The sequence below is a fragment of the Pristis pectinata genome, chromosome 6 (genome assembly GCF_009764475.1).
Source record: "Pristis pectinata isolate sPriPec2 chromosome 6, sPriPec2.1.pri, whole genome shotgun sequence".
Taxonomy (NCBI): Eukaryota; Metazoa; Chordata; class Chondrichthyes; order Rhinopristiformes; family Pristidae; genus Pristis; species Pristis pectinata.
Window position 1 is genome coordinate 92436057 of NC_067410.1, and position 23307 is coordinate 92459363.

The 23307-nt window shown below is 38.8% G+C and overlaps 1 protein-coding gene across 3 annotated transcripts in view; it reads left to right on the forward strand.

The window, feature by feature from the left end:
• The window catches only part of iqcg (IQ motif containing G), a 46936-nt gene that overhangs the window by 21985 nt on the left and 1644 nt on the right, over positions 1 to 23307 (forward strand). For 2 of the 3 annotated variants that reach the window (XM_052018888.1, XM_052018889.1), the window contains exons 2-10: positions 36 to 179; positions 876 to 1014; positions 7287 to 7534; positions 9697 to 9825; positions 11051 to 11132; positions 12924 to 13085; positions 13786 to 13860; positions 20604 to 20735; positions 22956 to 23057. In XM_052018888.1, coding sequence (XP_051874848.1) covers positions 103 to 179; positions 876 to 1014; positions 7287 to 7534; positions 9697 to 9825; positions 11051 to 11132; positions 12924 to 13085; positions 13786 to 13860; positions 20604 to 20735; positions 22956 to 23057 — 1146 coding nt within the window. In that variant the 5' untranslated portion in view covers positions 36 to 102. Of the gene's footprint in view, positions 1 to 35; positions 180 to 875; positions 1015 to 5777; positions 5866 to 7286; positions 7535 to 9696; positions 9826 to 11050; positions 11133 to 12923; positions 13086 to 13785; positions 13861 to 20603; positions 20736 to 22955; positions 23058 to 23307 lie in introns of those variants that run through there. The other variant, XM_052018890.1, reaches the window with a different exon arrangement.

Below are 23307 nucleotides of genomic sequence, written 5' to 3' on the forward strand. Positions count from 1 at the left end.
TCAGGGCATGATAAACTTGAATATGTATATTTCAGGGCAGCTATGTAGACACCACAGTGTGCAACGTAAGCCCCGAGGTGTTTCCATGACAACATATCAACAATGGATGGGATGGGGGCACCTGGAGATGTTCTCTGTGCTGATCCCAATCAATGGCCCATAAATGATGGCACAAGAGGGTGAGTTGTTCGGTGCTAATGCTACAACTTTGCACGTTGATAGCCACAATGTCTCAGTGGAGTAAATGCACTCCCCAGTCTGGAACTCAGGCAAACAGATCCACAATGGCTCTGTCGCAATAGGAGTGCTAGAGTTAGCCCTTGTGTCTGTAGTAAACTGCATGAAGGGGACATGAAGACATATTACATAAAGGCAAGTCTTTTTTTCAGTTACATTTCTTACCTTGGAGTGTATTTTTTTAATTGATTCAAAATCATTAGTTAAGTATGTTATTGTTCTTTCATGACCAGAAGTGGAATTTACCTCATTGAATGACTTTCAGCGGTGGTAACTTCACATTGGTGACACTTAATTTTTTGAGCTATTTATTCTATTATTTTTCATATTTCCTACTGCAGGCAACCTTTCTCCAGCCCACTACAAGAATTCATGTCTTGTACTGAGTTGCCTGTCCATTGAAATCATTGACCTTTCTGTAGTAACATATGCAAACCCACATCTCAGCATTCCGTAGTACTAAACAGGAACCCCATGTTCAGATGGAATTTGCCCTGTTGATAATTCAGTCTAGCAACTTCTTCATCTATGGTCTAATCACAAGAGGTTTTTCTAAACTGTCCATATTTCAGCAAATTGATAGACATGATAATTTAATCTTGGTTAAATTTAGCATGACGTCTTTTTTTCTCCTTTAGTGATTTTGGGGTAATGCAGCAACTTTCCCAGAGTGATATTCTCCGGATTTGCAGTGTTCTGGAAGATTGCATTGATCAATTAACCATTCTTGGCCTCATAATGCCAGTCTCCTATGAAGAAAGGGCAGATGCGACAAGTGTAAGCAATTGCATAAATCTTTGGCCACCTTTCTATGTTACATTGCATCCACGAAAGTATCCAATAAATTACTTGTGTGCCAGATTAGGACCAGTTTTATTGTGGGCATAGACTTACTTTTTATCATGTAGAGGAATAACACAGGGAGACTGGAAGCAACACAGAAAACAAAATAAATGTAAAAATGGAGAGGTGAACTATTTAGGATGCTAGTCTAGAAACTTTTATCTCCTCAGTTTCATCTTCATTTCTGTACTTTCACATTGTTAAACTAACTGATTTCAATAAATGTAGCAGAAGTCTACCCCTACTGATCTTTTCAATTGCACTTGCTGGTACCATGCATATGTGAGAAAACCGCATCTATTTGGTCAAAGTGCTAATTGGTTTGGCATCAGTTATATACCTTTTGTGAGCATGTTGTTACAAATTTCAATTCAATCAGGAGGGCTGTGAGCAATTTAAAAAGTATCATAACTTATGCAAATTAAAAAAAAAGACAATTTTAATTGTTTTAATCATACAAAAGAATGGGTTTCACACTCAGTATCTGGAAAACAAAGATCTTCTATGGTGAGACCTTGGAAAACATAACTATTTCCAATAACTCTGGAGCCAAAATCAAAAACAAACTGCATGTGCTAGAAATCTAAAGTGAAAACAGAAAGTGCAGGAAATACTCAGTAGTCAGGCTACATCTGTGAGAAGAGAACAGAGTTAACATTGTGGTTTGAAATGTTAACTCTTAGACCTGAAATATTAATGCTGTTCCTGTTCCCATAGATGCAGCCTGATCTGTTAAAGTATTTCCAGCATTTTGTGTTTTTATTTATCTCTGGAGCCAGCCCTCTGCAAAGGCAGATGTCAGTGAAGAAATTCACCACCACCTTCAGTACCAGGCACTACCCTTAGCTTTTTGATTGAAATGGCTGTTTGAAGATTAAGACCTCAAACCTGGCACAAAACACAGTCTACCTTTGCCTTTGTATCTGAGTATCACATTTGGACTACCTACTACCATTGGACAGAGAAAAGCATGTTCTCAAAGCTTTCTTGAAAAAATGCAACATCCCAGTGATTCCTGAGAATCTCCAGCCCATAATTACTCAAAGTGGAGCAAATACATTAAGGATGCTATTGAAGGAAAACACTGAAGCTCAGCATAAAGAGCAGAAGGAGCAAACCAACCCTCAAATGATTCATCCTCCATCCCATCCTGGAACTCCAGCTCCACTTGTGGAATGTCTGCGGTTTCCAGACTGGCTCCTCAATCACCTAAGAACCCAGAGAACTGGAGATGAAGGGAGTCATCCTTGATCTTGAGGGATTGCTTGCAAAGGAGAAGAAACAATAGAGACCAATCTCTCCTGTTAAACAACAATAGAATATCTCTCCCTACGTCCCTTCCATCTCCTCCAGACTCTCTCCTATGTCCTCCTCTTTCTCTCTTCCCTTTCCTCTCTCTCTCTCTTTATCAAATCTTGTTTCCCTAGTTACTATCTGCAGCATTCTATCATCAATGGGTATAGTTAGTACATTAAATAATTAACACATTAACTTTCCTCTGTTATTCACATCAGTTAGCTGTGATTAATTGACATCCTGAATCAAGAGCTACTTGTCAGGAAATGTTCTATTTCATCTTTGTGTATGTCTGAGAATGCAACGTACAATGATATGACTCACATCACTGTACAACAGTTTTGGTATCCACACTGCAAAATTAAAAGTAGCCTGTAGCAACATTGGAAAACAATGCTTGATAAGCTGCAATTATCGAACTTGCCATCCCAGCCATAGTAACCATGCTCCCATTCAGAGAAGTCACAAGATAACTGATGTGTAAACTGTTACACAGACCAGAATTTGTGACCACCATCAATACCTTACAGCTTGCTGCTAACCTCAGTAAGAAAATAGGGAAGGTTGTGGAAAGGGTAGACTTTCCCTTTTGTTTCCTCTGCCATAGAGTCATAGAGCAATACAGCACAGATACAGGCCCTTCGGCTCAACAAATCCATACCGACCACAGTGCCTATCTATCTTGTCCCAATTTCCTGTGCTCAGCCCATATCCCTCTATGCCCCGCCCCTGCATGTACCTATCCAAATGCTTCTTCAATTATACTATTGTACCTACCTCAACCAACTCCTCTGGCAGCTCGTTCCATATACTTATTACCCTCTATGTGAAGAAATTGCCCCTCAAGTCCCTTTTAAATCTTTCCCTCTTACCCAAAATCTATGCCCCTAGTTTTGGACTCCCCTACCCTGGAGAAAAGACTGCTACCATTTACCTTATCTATTGCCCCTCCTGATTTTATAAACCTTTATAAGATCACCCCTCACTCTCCTATGGCCCAAGGAATAAAGGACTAGCCTGGCCAACCTCACCCTGTAACTCAGGCTCTCTAGTCCAGGCAATTTCCTCATAAATCTTTTCTGCACTCTTTCCAGTTTAATCACATCTTTCCTATAACAGGGTGATTAAAACTGTATACAGTAATCCAAGTGGGGGCTCACCAACGGCTCATATAACTGCAACATAATGTCCCAACTCCTATACTCAATGCCCTGACTGATGAAGGCCAATGTGCTAAATACCCTTTTCACCACTGTCTACCTGTGACGCTGCTTTCAATGAAGCATGCACTTGTGTTTCTAGGTCCCCTCTGTTCCGTTACACTCCCTAGCTGCCCTACCATTTATACTATAAGTCCTATGCTGGTTTAACTTTTCCAAAATGCATCACCTCACACTTACCTGTATTGAAATCCATTTGCCACTTCTTGGCCCACTTCCCAAACTGATCAAGATCCCCCTGTAATCTATGATAACCTTCACTACCAACAACACCTTGTAATTTTGTGTCATCCGCAAACTTACTGATGCAGTTGCACCCAAATCATTCATATAAATAATGAATAACAAGGGTCTCATCACCGAGCCCTGCGGCACACCACTAGTCACTGGTGACTATTTCCATTCTGAAAAATAATCTTCAACCACCACCCTCTGCTTCCCATCTCCGAGCCAATTTTGAATCCACCTAACTAGCTCTCCCTGAATTCCATGGGACCTAACCTTCCAGACCAGCCTACCACGTGGGACTTTGTCGAAGGCCTTGCTCAAATCCAAACAGACAACATCCACTGCCCTACCCTCATCTACCTTTTTGGTTATCTCTTCAAAAAACTCTAAAAAACCTCTAAAACTCATTAAGCATGACTTTCCATGCACAATGCCATGCTGACTCCTCCTAATCAGACTCAGTCTATCCAAATGTTGGTAGATCCCTCAGGATTCCCTCCAGTAACTTTCCCACTACTGACATCAAGTTGACTGGCTGTAGTTTCCTGGCTTGTCCTTGCTACCTTTCTTAAACAACGGAACAACATTAGCCGCCTTCCAATCTTCAGGAACTTCACCAGTGGCTAATGATGGAGCAAAAATCTCTGCAAGGACCTCTGCAATTTCTCCTCTAGCCTCCCACAAAGTCCTAGGATGCACTTGGTCAGGTCCTGGGGATTTATCCACTTTAATGCACTGTAAGACTGCAAATGCTTCCTCCCTGGTAATACAAATGTCCTTCAAAACATCTCCACTAGTTTCCCTTATCTTTTGAGCAACCATGATTTTCTCCTCAGTAAACACCGAGGAGGAATATTCATTAAAAATCCCACCCATCTCCTGTGGCTTGAGACATAGGCAGCCCTGCTGATCTCTAAGGGGACCTACTCTCCCCTGGCCACCCTTTTACTCTTAATATAACTATAGAACCTCTTGGGATTTTCTTTAAACTTACCTGCAAGATCCATCTTGTACCCTCTCTTTGCCCTCCTGATTTCCCTCTTAAGAGTATTCTTAATCTTTTTATAGTCATCAAGGGATTCACTTGTCCCCAACCTCCTAAACACGATGTATACTTCCTTAATTTTCTTGACCAGAGCCTCAATATCTCTCGTCAGCCAAGGTTCCCTAAACTTGCCAGGTTTACCCTTCACCCTAACAGGAACATGCAGCTCCTGGACTCTTGATATCACACTCTTAAAAGCGTCCCACTTGCCATTCCTTCCTTCCTCTCACCCAATCGACCTCTATTAGATCCTGCCTAATTCCCTGAAAATTAGCCCTGCTCCAGTTTAGGACCCTAACCTGTGGACCCGTTCAATCCTTTTCCATCACTATCTTAAAACGAATAGAATTATGGTCACTAGAGCCAAAGTGTTCCCTGACTGCCACTTCAGTTACCTGCTGTACCTCGTTCCCTAAGAGAAGGTCCTGTATTGCACCCTCCTGAATAAGGTCCTCTGTATATTGACTCAGGAAATTTTCCTGGACTCATTTCACAAATTCCACCCCGTCTAACACTCTAGGTAGTCCAGTCAACACTGAGGAAATTAAAATCTCCCACTAATACAACCCTATCATTCTTGAAACTATCAGCCCCTCCCCACTTTGTCAGTTTTATTTCTAACTTTTAGATGAAAGGTCACCATTCTGAAATGTTAACTCTGTTTCTCTCCACAGAAGCTACCTGTCTGTGAGCCTTTCCAACATTTTCTTTTTCATAATCACAAACCTCTTTGGTAATTAAACTGATAATTACCAGTTTAAATTGGTAGTAAACTCTTGACACGAATCCCTGTTATTTAGTTTATATTATCCATCAATGCTTATTGCCATAATTATTTAATGCATATAAGCGTTGACGTGTTAAGTGGATACACGCCTATTCCAAACTATTTTTTGATGCTTCTGCAGTTTTCCCCTAATCTTCAGCCAGTGATGCCTGATGGAGAATAGTTCCATGGGTACCCGTGTGCCCCTAGCACCTTGCCTATTCAAACAGGTAATATCACATGCCTGTAAACCATATTTATGTTCCAGCAGTGCATTTTGTAGGAGTGGAAACTTATAATTTCTCTCACTCTTATCCTCTCCTTATTATCAAAGTTTATTTAAAGTATAAATAGATCTTTCAAACTCAATGGTACACACAGTTTTAAGTGTTCACAAGATCACAAGATAAGGGAGCAGAAGCAGGCCATTCGGCCCATCGAGTCTGCTCCAAGGAAAAGGGAAAAAGAAATGGGGTGGGAAAAAAAGAAGAAAAAAAAACTATTCTAATCCCATTTGCCAGCCTTATCCCCATATCCCTTGATACCCTGACTATTTAGATATCTGTCTATCTCCTCCTTGAATACCCCCACTGATCTGGCCTCCACTGCTGTGCGTGGCAAGGAGTTCCACAATTTCACCACCCTCTGGGTAAAGAAACTTCTCCTCATCTCTGTCTTGAAACTGTACCCTCTAATTCTAAGATTGTGCCCTCTGGTCCTGGACACGCCCACCAAGGGAAACAGCCTAGCCACATCTACTCTATCCTTACCTGTCAACATTTTAAATGTCGCTACGAGGTCCCCTCTCATCCTTCTGTACTCCAGCGAGTACAGTCCAAGAGCCGACAAACGCTCATCATACTTAAGCCCTTTCATTCCTGGAATCATTCTCGTAAATCTCCTCTGAACCCTCTCCAACGTCAGCACATCCTTCCTAAGATGTGGGGCCCAAAACTGCGCACAGTATTCCAAATGAGGCCTCACTAGCGCCCCGTAGAGCCTCATCAACACTTCCTTACTTTTATACACTATACCTCTCGAGATGAATGCCAACATAGCATTCGCTTTCTTAACCACCGATCCAACCTGGTGGTTAACTTTTAAGGTATCTTGTATGAGTACCCCCAAGTCCCTTTGTACTACCGCACTATCAATCTTCTCTCCTTCTAGATAATAATCTACCCGCTTATTTCTACTTCCAAAGTGTACAACTGCACATTTCTCAACATTGAATCTCATCTGCCATTTCCTTGCCCATTCTCCTAAACTGTCTAGGTCCCTCTGCATTCTGTCTATTTCCTCTATGCTCCCTACTCCTCCACTTATCTTGGTGTCATCCGCAAACTTAGCCACACAACCATTTATTCCATCATCAAGTGTTGATGACAGCTCTGTATGTCAGTTCAAACAAGTTGTAAGAGTCTTACATTGTCTGCCTTACACGTCTTTATGTCTGAAAACAAATCTGGGGCATTGCCACATCGTTAACATATATAGTGTTCCACATGATATTCCAAGTTATCAACTATATATCAACACAGTGTTTCAGTTATAAATTATATTTCTTAAAATTATAAAGATGATTGTAAAGATTCTGGGTGCTGCAGTGTTTTATTTCTCCAAAAGAAAATCTCACATTTTTCATCTCCAGAATATAGGGAATGACATTGACCTGATACTGAAGGGTCAGAAACAGGTGGAGTCAAAATATCAGGATCTAATGACTTCTAGGTCAGAGGACAAGGAGGCTGGAAGGCTTTCTACAGCACAATTGACAGAGCTGGGAGAGCAAATCCAAGAAGTTGCAGCAGACCTGAAGAGGAGTAGTCAGCTCTTCAACATGTCCCTGAAACAGAATCCACTTAGTGCTGGTAATCTGGCCAAGGTACAAACTGACAGGTGAGATTGCAAGGACAAACATTTAAGTACCAATGATCATTTCTGTTTGAAAGTATAGTTAATAAGTATGTAAGAATTTGAGTAAAAGAAAATTATCTGGCCCTTTGTGCTTGGTCCACCATTCATCAAGATCATAGCTGCCCTTCTACATCAGCTCAATTTCCCTCCACTATCCACGTATTCATTGATTCTTTTAATTTTCAGAAATTTGTTGAACTCTATTTTAAATGAACTCAGTTACTGACCCACCTGGGTAGAGAATTGCAAAGATTTGCCAACCCTTGGTGAAGAATTTCTCTTCATCCTAGTCCAAATTTGGCCAAACCCATATTTTGAGAATTTGACCACTGGTTTTGGACTCCTCTTCCCTTTGCATATTGAGCCTGTAAGAATTTTGTAAGTTTCAATAAGATCTTTCATTCTTCTAAACTCTAGAGATTACATGCCCAGTCTACTCAATCTCTTCTCAGGACCTGCCATCCTGGAAACCAATCTGGTGAATGCACTCCCTCTATTGGCCAGTATATCTTTTTTAGATAAGGACACTAAAACCGTATACAACCCTCCAGGTGCAGTCTCATCGCAATAAGACATCTTTATTCCTTTACTCAAATTTTCTCATGATAAAGGCTACATACCAAATGCCTTCCTAATTGCTTGCTGTAGCTGCATTTTCACTCTTAATGACTTGTTTATAAGGGTAGGTAGGTCCCTGTGAACATCAACATTACCCAATATGTCAACATTTAAAAAATACTCTGCTTTTCAGCTTTTTTTTACATGGAAGTGTATAATTTCACATTTTTCCACATAATATTTCCACATTTGCTACATTCTTGCCTATTCACAAACTGTAAGTTGTTTATATCCCTTTGAAGCATCTTTACATCCTCTCAGCTACTCCCACTCCCACCTAGTTTTGCATCATTAACAAATTTGGAAATATGATATTTGGTTCTCTCAGCCAAATTGCTGATATGGATTTTGAAGAGCTGGGTGCCAAGCACTGATCCCTGCAGTATCCCACTTGTCATAGCCTGTTAACCTGAGAAAGATCTGCCTATTCCCACTCTTTGCTTTGTGTCTGTTAACCAATTTTCAATCAATGAAAGTATACTACCCCAAATTCTATGTGTTATATTCCTGTTGACTAGCTTCCAGTGTGGGGCCTCATCAAAAGCCTAATGAAAACCTAAATACACTTCATCCGCTGGTTCCCCCCATCTATTCTACCAGTGATATCCTCAAAGAACTCCATCAGATTACTCTAACATGATTCCACTTTCATAAATCCATGCTGATTGTGCTCAATCCTATTATTCAATTCTAGGTGTTCTATTTTTACATCCTATTATAAATTCTGGCATTTTCTCTAACACTAATATTAGGCTAGCAGGTCAGTAGTTCCCTGTCTTCTCTTTTAGTCCTTCATAATTTCACCATAAACTGTGGCAAAATCTAGTATAGAGTCAATTTTTTAATAATTGTTTTAACTGTTTTGTTCATAGATGAAGAACTGTTTTTTTTTGGTATCATTGTTTTATCAACCAGACACATTTCAAGTACCATAAGTCATTAGCACCTTCTTGGTAGAGTTAATGTACTTCAGCTTCAGGTGATCTATCTGCTTCCAGAATATCACCTTAGTCTAAGTTACTGCCCTGACTTCACAATCTGCAAGTTTTAAATACAATTCTGTTTCAGCATATTCTTTGCAGTTAGCATCTTTTTGACTTAACTAACCATCAGGATTTGCTTCTCAACCTCATGCCATATTGATACATGTTGCAAAAATTTAAAAAACTGCAGAATATGGAAATCTGAAATAAAAACAGAAAATGCTGGAAAAAAACAAGTCAGTCAGCATCTAATGAAGTGCCTTTGTTCTGAAACTTTAACCCTGTTTTTCTTTGCACAGATGCTGCTTGACCTGCTGAATGTGTCCAGCAGTTTCTGTTTTGATCCGTATACTTATTTTAACAATCTACAGTGTTCCATTAGTGCGGCAAAAGACATATTTAAAATAGGCTTATTCTTTTAATACCTTTCACTATCTGTTTAAGCTACCACTTACAACTGCAGTATAACATGGGTATTTCCTGCTTTATACTTCACTATATTCCTGATTATTGAACTATTAATAGTTTTTATTCTGTTAATAGGCAATTTGCTTTGGACGTGATTACTAATGCCCTGAAGGAGCTGCATTTATCGGGAACTTTTCTGACTCTGCTGGATGTTATTGAGAGGGAGAAACAGAAAAAAATCAACATGCAAAATGCCATCATCAGGTGAACCTTGTTATGAATGGTTGTTTTAATATCTACCTGAATGGTCAATGGAATATTATCCTGAACAAATTATACTCTCTGTCTTCCCAAATGTAAATTATACTTTCAGGATCCAATACACTAAACACGCACTTAGCCATATTCTTCACAATAATACTTGGACCAGAATCTCTCTGAACTGAAACAATCAGCTGGAATTCTCTCACCCTTTCAATTAAAGGAGTAAGTAATTTGTGTCAAAAGTGGAATAAGGAAGAGAATACAGAACTATATTGGCAAATGGTATTGCTCTACAACCAACTTAGACTAAAGCACATCAAAGTTGCATTTCCTGATTTCTGCCTTTTTAGATGTACTGCTGTTGTTTTTCATTTTCTCTCTCTTACTCAGCTCAGAAACAGCAGGGTTCTCCATATGTTATACCACTATTGCAGCATGATTAATTTGAGAAGTGGTTCTGATTTTGTAAGAATCCTCGGTCCCTCCTACATTTGCTTCTTCTAATCCTGGAAATAAATGACTGTGCAAGATGGCATTCTAATGCAGTTCCACTGGATAGAAATGCAGTTTCTTGATAAAGCCAACACTTAACAATGGTAACTTAAGTAACGTCACATGGCTTAAACAGTAAGACATTCTTCCCAGTCTCCTCTTGACTCCTCATAAATGCCCTGTGAAGGAGTTACATATCTCTTCTTTGAAGCCATTAATTGCTGTTCATATCTAATATTCATCCCATTTCATTCAATTTGGTTACTTGCACAAATTTTGAAATTATACTTCTGATTCCTGTGTACAAAATTCTGAGAAGCTGTTGGAAATTGGAAAACTGCTTGCTGGAAGCTTACCTACCCAGGAGGTCAAGAAGTGTTCAAGTATTAAATCAATTGTTGGTTAAAAGATCTGTGATGTAAATGAATGCAAGGATATGATAAATGAGTGCCTCAACCATAGTTCTGACTTCTTGTTTTGTTTGAAAGCATAAGTTTAGGATTTTAGGCCAAAGTGCACATGTTTACATGGGACTGGTTATACAAGATAAAAACATGACCAAATTTGGATTCACTTTTGTTTTCACTGATTACAACTACAGTAACTTTAAAATCTTAAATATAAAGTTACAGAAACTTTAAAGGTAAATCAATGAATTACACAGGCTTGCGTGGCCAATAGTAAATGCTACCATGGCTTGTTGTACTCACATTTTTTTATATACATGTAACAGGGAAGAAGAAGGCAGAAGGAAAATTAAAGCTCTGAGAAATCACCTGCAAAATTTACGGAAGGAAAAGGAGGCAGAACAACAGGTTTCAGAGCTCCTTATTATCTAATGTCTTTTATGCTCTCTACTACAAATGTCTGTTCTGCACTTTGAACTCAAATCAGAGATATAATTTCAAATTTGTATGTCACTATATTAAGTGGGGTACAGTTAGATCTGAAGAGAGTCTACAACAAAATATGTAGCTATTAATAAATTCAACGAATCACAGTTAATAGGCAAATGTTTTTAACCATAGATAAGTTTTAAAATACATTTTCATAGGAAGACCACAAACTCCTTGGCTGCAAAATTGCTCTGTTAGGTAATGATGTGACTGGAATTTCAAGTGGGATACACCCATACATATTTTTGTGTGCCCTATACCAATTTGGAAGGTCTTTAGTGCATGCATTCATCTCATATTCTGGAAGTATGCTAATGACATCAATTGTCATGGAATGCTCATTTGACATTAGTATTGCAAAATGTATCCTTGTTGAACCAAGTAAAGTGAGGAATATTTAGCGGCACCAAAATATGGTGTCTAAAGTGATCAATAGGAGATATTGAAAAACAGTGAAATTATATTAAACATAAAACCTGGCTTTGATCATACTTGGTAATGTTCTCAGGTCCTTATTATGTAAAAGATTTACAAGGGTCATATCAAAACATAGGTTATATCTATCAGGAATAATTGAATAGGACAGGGATCTTTCCTTTGGAATGAAAAGGTCAGGAGAAAAATATTTAAGATCCTGAAAGGGTTGTGCAGATTGACATCAATCTTTTCAATATTTGGGGTGGATAGGGTGTGGGGAAGGCCAAAACTGTATGCCATGAAAAAAATAGCTGTTAATAAATGCAACAGAGAAGTGGTTAGAATGTAGAACCCGCTGGTACAAGGAGTAGTTGAAGGAAATAACATTGCTGCATATAAAAGGGAAGCTGGGTAAACATCAGGGAAAAAAACAATAGAAGTTGATGCTGAAAGGGCTAGCTGAAGAGGGTTGAACAAAGTTCACATGGAACATAAACACTGCTAATGGATGGATATGCTGGGATGGATGGTCTGGTTTTGAACGTTGTAAATTGTCTGTAATTCATCAGCCTTTGTTTAACATATCAACAAAATTTCCAATTTCTTCTCCAAATTGGAAAGATAATTTAATGTTTTTCAAATATTATGGAAATGTGGAAGCTACTTAATAATTAATGTACTGATAGAATTATTCCAGTGACTTTCTTTTTGTTTAATCATAAGTCAGGAGAAATCTGTAAAGTTAAAGAAAAATTAACTAAGCTGCTTTCATTAATCAATGATAAATATTATTCATTTTACACAGAAGGTATCATAGTCTTTGAACAGCTCCAGCTGCTTGTGAAAGCCAGTTTTTTAAAATCTACATTAATCAGAGTTGGAGGTCAATACCATCATAAGTTGCAATGTTTTCATAACAAGATGATCTATTAAGGGCAATTCTAGATAGTAGTAATCTCTATTTTCTAAAACAAACATATTCAGGAAATGGGTGATACAACCATCTGCCCTGGCCTTAACAAGTTGATCAGTCTGGTTGAGAAATGGGATGAAAAGTATTGTGGAAGTGAGAAGACATAGTTTTATTTTCTGCAATTTAGATAGAGTGGATGAAATTTCAAAAAAAAACTTCAGCTTAGTTCTGAGAATATAAAATCTCTAACATCTTGGGCAAAATTAGTTTAGAAAGACATAGAACTATGTTTATTCATTTTATTGATCATACATTGATGTAGTTGCAGAGATGGAAAGTAACTACAACCACTGACTCTTGCCAATTATTTTTCTGACCAGAATAAAAATGAGATGATCGCTCACTTAAAAGACCAAGTGCAAGAAATGAAAGCAAAAACCTCCATGGAAGGGAAGTACATGAAGAGAGATGCAGAACTGCAGATCCAACAGACACAAAAGAAATGTGCCAGTGAGGAACATAAATTAAAGGAAGAGGTGCAGGTCAGGAAATGAAAGGGTATTCTAACTTAACTGTACTGAAGCTTTGTGGCTTTAGTTTAAAGTAGTGAAACAATAATCCAGATTTTGATCAATCCATGATGTTGCTGATGTAGATCTTGCTTTCTACCTGCTCAGTCCAAAGCTCATGATGCTAATACCAGCACATTCTGTGCTCTAGTTACTGGCATCAGCACAGGTTCATGTTCCAGTGACTAGATAATATCGGCAGCAAGGACTCTGGCTGACCTTTGCCTCCCTGTTCAATACACACTGAAGCCAACTATGGTGCCTTGGCTCCCAATCTGGTTTAAAAATGCAGCACCAATTAATTATACCTGAGACTTTCTGCCCTGAATAGCTCACACCTATATCTAATTTACCAGGTGAGCTAGCAAAGCAGCTTTCTTTCTGTATTATAGTCTACATGCATATGTAAAAATCACATAATGAGATTCATATTGTAATTAAATATTTTTCTCCTGTTTCAAATTACAATTTTCCCAGTTAATTTCTATAGCATCTCCAAAAAGAGGTGATAAATTCTACTTTTAATTCTGCCAGCATGGTCTTTATCTTTACATTCAATGCACAGTGAGACTACAACAGTTCCATTAACAAAATCCAGTTAAAAAGTAAACATTATTTAATTGTTAATACTTTGTCAACATTTTAAAATCTCTCATTTGCCCTTTCAAACCAGCTCTTGAAAAGCAAAATCGATCAGGAGACTCGGGTACATTTGGAGATTGAAAAGTTCCTGAGGCAAAATCAGGCAGTAAGTATCCAAAGTTCTTCAAATTAAATGCAAGGAACTCTACTTCTCTAAGATAAAACAAAAAGGCAGACAGGGCTGAATTATGGAAGAAATTCTGAGTCAGAATGGTTGCTACCTCATATAACTCAGAAATGTCAAATTAAGAGTTAATATATTTTTCCATATGTGTCAGAACTAGGATCAGTCTTGGAAATATATTTAGCTAGTTCTTCAGAAAACATTTGGAAAAATATATACTTGAGGTTTATCCAGGCATGAAAGTATTCCATTATAAATTGATCTCATGACAGTTTTATTTAATAGCCAATTAAGGATATAGATTGCTTTACCATATGTGGAAAAATATTCTAACATTAACTTTTTTTCTTCTAGTGATCTTTCCATAGCTCATGCTGCACCATTATTAATTTACCAGTAATGAAAACAATTTCACAAAATTGTTCAGAATTTTGAAATCATTTAATTAAATAGCTCCATCTGAATGATGTTTTCAGATCGGCTAATTAATTTGGGCTAATTGCTCATTCATTCGCTAAATTTAGCTGATTTCTATTCCAACACACTGCATATGTAATTTCTTTATTTTCAAGATGAACCAACTTCCAAAAATTCTTTAAGGTCACTTACTTCTTCACCTTGGTCCTGATCACTGTGTGCGTAATGTTACGGACTCAGTGAAAGTCCCTTTAAGATAGAGAGTGTGTGTGTATGTGTGTGTGGGGCGTGCTTACGTCAATAGAAGATAAAGGACGTAATGACGTTGTTGAAGAAGAAGAAGAGAGAGAGAGAAGGGAGAGAGACACCAGCCTGCTTGTTTTTCTCTATCGATGGATGAGAAACAATAACTGTGTTTGCCACTGAAATCCATGTATGGAAGTTGGAAGTAATCCGGTGGAGTTCACTTTGTTGCTGACCTGTAGAAGGAAACAGGTATTTGTGTGTGGACGACCACGATTCGGATGCTTTTCGGGGTGAGGAAGTCACTACCGAGTAAATACTGAAGTGTCGTTTGGGGTTCCATCGTGGAACATTTGGATTTCGTATCTACTCTCCCTATGTTCTCTACATCTACGTCTTATCTTCAGACAACGGTGGTTGTTGAAGAAGCCCTTGCTCATGTTTCACCTTATGGCTTGCGGAACTGAACTTTAAGAACCATTCCGGAACTGGGAGTTTTGGACTTTGTCACACACACACACAAAGAGTTTAGTTTTGGGGTTAACGTTCGAGGTTTAACATTCTTGAATTCTAACATACTAACATTTTTTTTTTACTTTTATTTTACGTATTATCATAAGTAGTGATTAATAAAATAGTTTTTAACACTGAATCATGCTCAGTGTGTTTCTTTTGTTGCTGGTTTGTGACAAAATTGGGGGCTCGTCCGGGATAGTTCCCAAGGTTAACGAGTGTCGTCCGGGATCGTTCCCCAGATTGACGAGATTTGTTCGAGATTCAATCCAAAGATTTTGAGGGAGGTCTGATAAATTCTTTTTTAATTGGCTTGTGTGTGTGGAAACCAGCAGCAATGGATATTAAGGCATTTTTGGAGTCACCAACCCAAAAAGGATTGGAGGTGGCGAAAAAGGATGATTTGATAAAGATTGCTACAAGGCTAAACCTTACAGAAGTAAAGCAGTCTATGAGAAAGGCAGATATTCAGAGATTGATAGCTGGCCATTATGTGGAAAAGAAGGTGTTTGAGAAGGAAGTGTTAAAACAGTTTCCTGGCAGTGAAATAGCAATTTCTGAGGCACAGGTGCAGCTGGCAAAGATAGAAGCTGAACGAGAACAAAAGAGATTAGAGGCCGAACGAGAGCAAACCCAGTTAAAGATAGAAGCTGAACGAGAGCAAACCCAGTTAAAGATAGAAGCTGAACGAGAGGAAAAGAGATTAGAGGCTGAACAAAAGCTAACTCAGATGAAGATAGAGGCTGATCTAGCAATGAAGCAGATGGAATTGAAGAGGATGGAGCTGGATAGTGAGGAGAAGGAGAAACAGAGGCAGCATGAGTTACAAATGAAGCGTAGGAGTTCGGAATCTGATTCTGATGATGGTTTTTCAGCCAGCAGGGAGGTTCGATTAGTCCCTCCGTTTGAAGAAGATCAGGTTGATCAGTATTTCCAACATTTTGAAAAGGTTGCTGTGAGTTCAAACTGGCCAAGGAAAGGATGGGCTCTTATGGTACAGAGTGTGATTAAAGGTAAAGCTCAAAAAGCTTATTCTGCTTTGTCTGTTGAGGATGCAGCTGATTATACCAAGGTAAAACAAGCTATATTGAAGGCCTATGAATTGGTCCCTGAGGCTTATAGACAAAAATTCAGAGACTTGAGGAAATCTGCAGATCAGACTTATATGGAATTTGCCAATGGAAAGAGAATATGTTTTGAACGATGGTGCCTGGCTAAAAATGTAGATGGGGATTATGATAAATTGACAGAATTGATACTAGTGGAAGACTTTAAAAGATGTGTTCCAGCTGAATTAACAACATATTTAAATGAAAAGGCAGTGGAAACTTTACAAGAAACTGCTAGGTTGGCAGATGATTATGCTTTAACCCATAAATCCAAATGGGGACAACCTAAAACCTTTCAAAAGAGTTACAAAGACAATCCAGGTAAACCGGAGATTAAATTGGGAGGTAATCAAAAAGGAAAGGATGAAAAGAAGCCAGGGCTGGAGAAACCTGTTGAGCGTACTTGTTATTACTGTAGGAAACCTGGCCACGTGATATCTAATTGTGCCCTTTTGAAGAAAAAGAAGGAAGCTGGGCCCAATGCTTGCTTTAAGGCAATTAAAAATCAAGAAGGTTTAGGAGATGCTGTTAAAGATCAGTCCTTGCAAGAGGTAAAAGCGGAAAAGTTGGAGGAGGTGAGAAAAGAATTATTCCACCATAGAGAAAGAATTACTGTCGCTTGTTTTAGCCTTGCAACATTTCAGTGTATATGTTTGCACCGCTCAGAAACCATTGACTGTGTATACAGATCATAACCCATTGGTGTTTCTGAGCCGAGTCAAAAACAAGAACAGAAGGCTGTTAAACTGGAGTTTAAGTTTGCAAGAGTTTGATCTCATGATAACTCACATTAAAGGCAAAGATAATGTGATTGCTGATTGTCTTTCCCGATGTTAAATGGGAAACATGTATCTGTACTAATCTGATAGTCTGTAGTTGTGTAGCATGATAATTATTAACATTACTAACTGTATGCGCGGTTAAAATTTTCTTGGGAAAATTTTTTTTTTTAGGTGGGAGGTGTTACGGACTCAGTGAAAGTCCCTTTAAGATAGAGAGTGTGTGTGTATGTGTGTGTGGGGCGTGCTTACGTCAATAGAAGATAAAGGACGTAATGACGTTGTTGAAGAAGAAGAGAGAGAGAGAAGGGAGAGAGACACCAGCCTGCTTGTTTTTCTCTATCGATGGATGAGAAACAATAACTGTGTTTGCCACTGAAATCCATGTATGGAAGTTGGAAGTAATCCGGTGGAGTTCACTTTGTTGCTGACCTGTAGAAGGAAACAGGTATTTGTGTGTGGACGACCACGATTCGGATGCTTTTCGGGGTGAGGAAGTCACTACCGAGTAAATACTGAAGTGTCGTTTGGGGTTCCATCGTGGAACATTTGGATTTCGTATCTACTCTCCCTATGTTCTCTACATCTACATCTTATCTTCAGACAACGGTGGTTGTTGAAGAAGCCCTTGCTCATGTTTCACCTTATGGCTTGCGGAACTGAACTTTAAGAACCATTCCGGAACTGGGAGTTTTGGACTTTGTCACACACACACACAAAGAGTTTAGTTTTGGGGTTAACGTTCGAGGTTTAACATTCTTGAATTCTAACATACTAACATTTTTTTTTTACTTTTATTTTACGTATTATCATAAGTAGTGATTAGTAAAATAGTTTTTAACACTGAATCATGCTCAGTGTGTTTCTTTTGTTGCTGGTTTGTGACAGTAATTACTAGACATGTAACATACCAATTAATAAAATTGTCTTGTAAAAATCTATCTCCATATGATCACAACATTTTTGTATTATCAAGTCCAACTTAAGACTGATGCTCCATCTAACCTACAGAAGATATTCCCAAAATAATGTTTTCATTTTATTTTCTTCAATATGACTCCATTCTTCAATGTTATAGAAGCCCGAATAACTTCACAGGATATTAGTATCTCATCAGGGTGGTATTACAAAATCTCTGACATTCCTGGCCTTGGAAAGAAGAATCAGAATCAGATTTATTATCACTGACATATGTCGTGAAATTTGTGAAGAAATAATCAGCCAAATTTTCCTTCAGATGAGTAAATAGAGAATCATACCCAAAACATGTGGAAAGATTGGATTCAGTTGAATACTCTAGACATCAAGTGCACAATTGACACTAACTTTCGGAACTCGTGAACAAGGACTGGTTCTTAAAACTGAGAGCAAGTGTTGCTCTCAGTTCTAAGAAGAGATCAAGGTTGCTTGATTATTTTTCTTAAATCATTTAAACAAATTCAAACATATTTCATTTGGTACTACAATTACATAATTCAAGCAGGAAAGTATTTCTAGAAGAGGAAACAATAAAATAATTAATGCTGAAACACCTGATAGGTGAGCTAGTTAAGGCAATGTGTAATACAACTGCACAGGAAGGTCCCAGGTTCACTTCCTATTCATTCATTGATGTCTTCAGAGTTGTGGCAAGTCATGACTTTTGGATTGAGGGATTAATTGATCAGCATTTCCATTTCTGGCCATTATCTACTGATCCCCAATAACCTGCTCAGGGTAAGATGCTGGCGACTGAATTGCCAGACTAGCAATCCAGATGGAGACACAAGAGACTGCAGATGCATATGGAGCAGCACACAAAACTCTGAAGGAACTCAGCGGGTCAGGCAGCATCTATGGATGGAAATGGACAGTTGACATTTCGGGTCAAGACCCAGATGAAGGATCTCAACCCAAAAAGTTGGCTGTCCATTTCCCTCCATAGATGCTGCCTGAGCCACCGAGTTCCTCCAGCGTTTTATGTAGTAATCCAGATGCCTGATCTAACAATCGAAACCCCACAAGGACAGGTGTGAAATTCAAATTCTGTTGCTCATCTGGAATTTAAAGAAATATACTAGTCTTTAGAATGGTGACTGTAGCTATTGGATTGTTATAAAAACCCATGTGGTTCACTCATCACTCTTTGCCATCTGTATCTGGTATGGCCTGACTGTAATCCAGACCACCAATGTAATTGGCTCTTAAATGCTCTCTGAAATGTCCCTGCAAAACATGCAGTTCAAGAGCAGTTAGGGACGGACAATAACTGCTGACTGTGCCAGCAAAGCCCAGATCCTGAACAGATAATAGATAAAAAGCTGTAAATAAAAATAATTCACATGCTTCTTGGTGTCTACAAACAATTTACTATTCATGTAGTTTTAAGACCAGCAGTAACACATTTAATGCTTGTAGCAAAATAAGCAATCAGCACATTTCTCAATGGCAGCAAAAGTTTCTTTACTTAATAAAGCCAGAATGTATTAACTTCTTCCATAGCAGACAGCAGGCTATGCATTCATGGGCTTTATCAGAATTGTGGCTTCCCAGTGGCACAGGGAACATCAACAGCATCCAGATTGCACAAAAAATGCAGACGTGCGAATAGAAGAGGTTTCATTCTCTGCATAAAGAACTGGTCTGTGACTATGCACAGAAGATCTTGATTGTCAGCTCTGCATATCTGGGAAGTAGTCACCATTCCACCATCTTTTGACATTCTGCTGCACCCTGCACTTTATTGCCACCAGTCCAAACCAACAGTTAGCCACTCCTGACTCTAAGGAGTCTGCGAACAAAACAAGTGAGATCCTCCAGCTGAAAGAATGTTTAGTCCTGCAATGGATCATTGGTGCCTCAGTGCTTCTACTGCCTGGAATGGTCTGCAGGTGCCACATAGTATGCTCAGCAGGTACCAGAATTCATTGGCACCTCCTAAGCCCCTCCACAATATGACAATAAAGTGGGTTCAGCCAAGGACCAGAAGGAGGAGTAGAATTGGGAGGAAGGAATTGAAGCTCGGGAGAAGGGATTGGAAGAACAGAAAAGGCAACATCAGGAATCCCTTGCAATATTCTAATAAATGGTGATTGGTAATGCACAATGCACAAAATGCACAATGGTAAAAGATGGGGAAAGTAAAATGTGCATAGTTGCAACATGTGGAGCTTCTCTGAGATCAGTAGACTTTTTTCAACATTGCATCAATGATGTTAGGACTAAATTCCTCACCTTGACTGCTGCCTCCTCCCATAGTAACTCATACTAACTGCCTGCTCCCCTGCAGGTAGAGAACCTCTCTCTCAACACCTGTTCCACCATAACCTCCAGAGCCTCTGAAAATCAGGGTGGGGATACGCTCTGTCTTTGCTGTTATCTACCTTCTGTGGCATTATTCCAGCAGTTGTGGAATGATTTGCACAATTATTTGCAGTCTCAGGCATCTTCCCTTTAGGAGGTACAGGGTGGGCTACTTGAACTGTTTCTAACCGCTCCCAAAATTAGGCTGTGCAGTTTAAGCATTATATCCAATGTTTCTAAAAAGAGAAATACTTATGAGAAGGCTAGTGCAAGAGAGTAGAGCTAAAATAATCCACCTCTAAATATTTTTAATGTTCTAGAAGCTACTCAGTGATTAAAATAATTATTGATTGAAGTATCTCTCTGCTTGTTTCTCAATCAGGACCTGGAAGAAAAGCTGGAATTTTGGATGGAAAAATATGATAAAGATATTGAAGCAAAGCAAAGTGAACTGATTTCTCTGAAATCATCCAAGACTAGTAATTTACAACGGCTCAAAGAGTACTCTGAAAAGGTACTGCAATGGTCCACTATTCACCTATCAGAACAAGAACACTGCTGACTTTTTTTTCCTTGCACTTTAGATGGTTCTTTTCTGCACGTGACAATAATACACAACATAAAAATGGTTAGGCTATTAAAATAATAATCTAAGCTGTGTTTAAGAAGCATTTAATACAGTACTAATCAGGACATTCTGAGAGTATTTAATCTGTTTGTAAAAGTTGTTTCCTGTCAATTACAAATAGCAATCTGGAAATTGGATCATGTAGCTCTGTATTTTAGGCATCATGGATCCTGGTTTGGACAGGATTTTGATCATGAATTCTGATTGCTGCATTATAGTATGTTTTGCATGGCTTGACAAATTGAATCATGTGATTCCATGCATATTGTGTGTGTTGCATGAGAAATGTACAGATTAGATAGTTGTGACATCAGTACTTACGCAGCATCGATTTGATGCCAAGCCCCAGTTTGATGCACTGCATACATGCGGTGAGTTGTGCCCAGGAAACCAAGTGTGAACATCAGGATTAACCATCCCTATCTGATTTACTTAAAGGAGTAATTAATTTATTGTAGGCTTATTGGTGATTGAGTTTGAAAATACTTAGTTTTGTTCAATTGGGCTTAAAGTGTCGCACTGCATCAACTTTCAACTTTTAGAATTTGCATTGAAGGCTTTTGCCCTTCCCCACAAAATATTGGAACTTTAGCTGTGGTCCCACTAGGACTCCAGCATGACAGGGAGCAGGTGGAGGGGCCAGGAGGGAGAGCTTCCTTGCCAGCGGCGATCAAAGCATGCAGTAGTAATGGAATCTGACTAGACGGACTCAAGGGCATCGGGAAGCAATACTTATGCCTTCCTGACGGAGTAGCAATCTATCCGAGAAAGTCTCTGGATCATTTCAAGTCACTGCAGTTGATATTTGCATTTGTGGCCCACTGCTATCTCTAAGATTTTGGTGTTGCTCTGTACATGAGGAGAGGGGAATTCTTCTTGTTGAGTAGACTAGCAGGCATTATGGGCACAATGATTTCCTCAGCAAGCAAGCTTCTCCATACTTTACAGAGTGATAGACTGCACCCATGTGGCATTACAGGCACCATGTCCAGGGTAGGTAGCACTATTTTTAAGCTACTCAACCTGAATCAAAGGTCTGGAATATTGATCCAGAGACAAGTTTAAGTCCACCATGGCAGCTGTGGAGGTTAAAACTGAGTAAATACGTCTGGAATAGAATGAGTAATAATTAGCATGAAACTATTGGTTTGCTGTAAAAATACCACTTAGTTCACAAACATCTTTCAAGGAAGGAAACCTGCCAACTTTGCCCACTACTACTTCCATGCTGAATTGTATGGGTTCTATATAAAGCCACACACAAGATTGTAACTGGATTCAACCAGTTGATAGACTTTTACACAGGCTTGCCAATGTCCCCTTGATTGTACTCCAGCCATCATACTGAACATTTATTCACACCCTCCCCAAATCTCTCTGGGAAATACGTTCACTAGGAGTACACAGGTTCAAGAAGTGGTTCATCACCACCTGAAAGAGCTAAAGGGAGGGGCAATCAATGGGGGAATTGGCAGCTGGGCAGTACCCATACTCTAGCTACAGAAAACTCATGCCTGGTGATTCATCATGATCAGATCCCAACTCTAAATCACCCTCTGTTGTCTGCAGTGTACCCGAGTTTTAGCTGTGATATCAGATTGAGTGATGAGGTATCTTCCTCAATTTCTTCCTGCCCTGGACTCCAGAACTCTTGGGTATCTAAAAGGCCAAATGCACAATTGCAATATCATGTCTAGGGTATGGCTAAATAAGAAGGGCAAGCTGTAGGCACCAGATCTTATATCTGTGAAGAGATTGTAGGATTAGGAGAAAGTGGAAAACAAACAATCTTTAACAATATCTGTGCTGCTGCTGGCCAATAATTTCACCACAGCATTGTCGCAGCATCCTAAATAACTTATTACACTGAACTGCTTTGAGTGTTTCTGAGACAGATTAAATAAATGCACATTATTCTTTCATTGTTTTGCTTAAGGAGCTCACGGGTTAAATATCCTTACAATGACATGAGTGCTGATCTACTGGAATTTCATGAAGCACATTTTGGACTAGGTTGCCCCATTATTTTATTTCTGATTAATTTAATTAGGAAAGGGATAGAAAATAAAGATATCCACTGATATACCTTTCATTCTAATTCTTCAGTATTTGACATATGAACGAGTGATAATTGAGGACAGAGTTGAGAAGGAAAATGAATGCAAAAGACGGACACAAGAAGAAAAAGAGTTTAGGAGCATTATTAAGGTAAAATTATATGCATGAATTTCATTCATAGTTGCATGTAGCATCATAATAGGAATCAGGTCTTGGACTAATTAAATCAAACTGTTAATACCTAGCTACAGAACAATGCAACAAATCAATATTCTTCACAATTTAATAATGTAATTATACAATATAAATTTTCTTCTGGCAGGTTGACACTGCAATCAGGATATTCTGTTCACCCAAATTGTTTTTATTTTAAAGAAAGACCACGTCTCTAAACATTTGT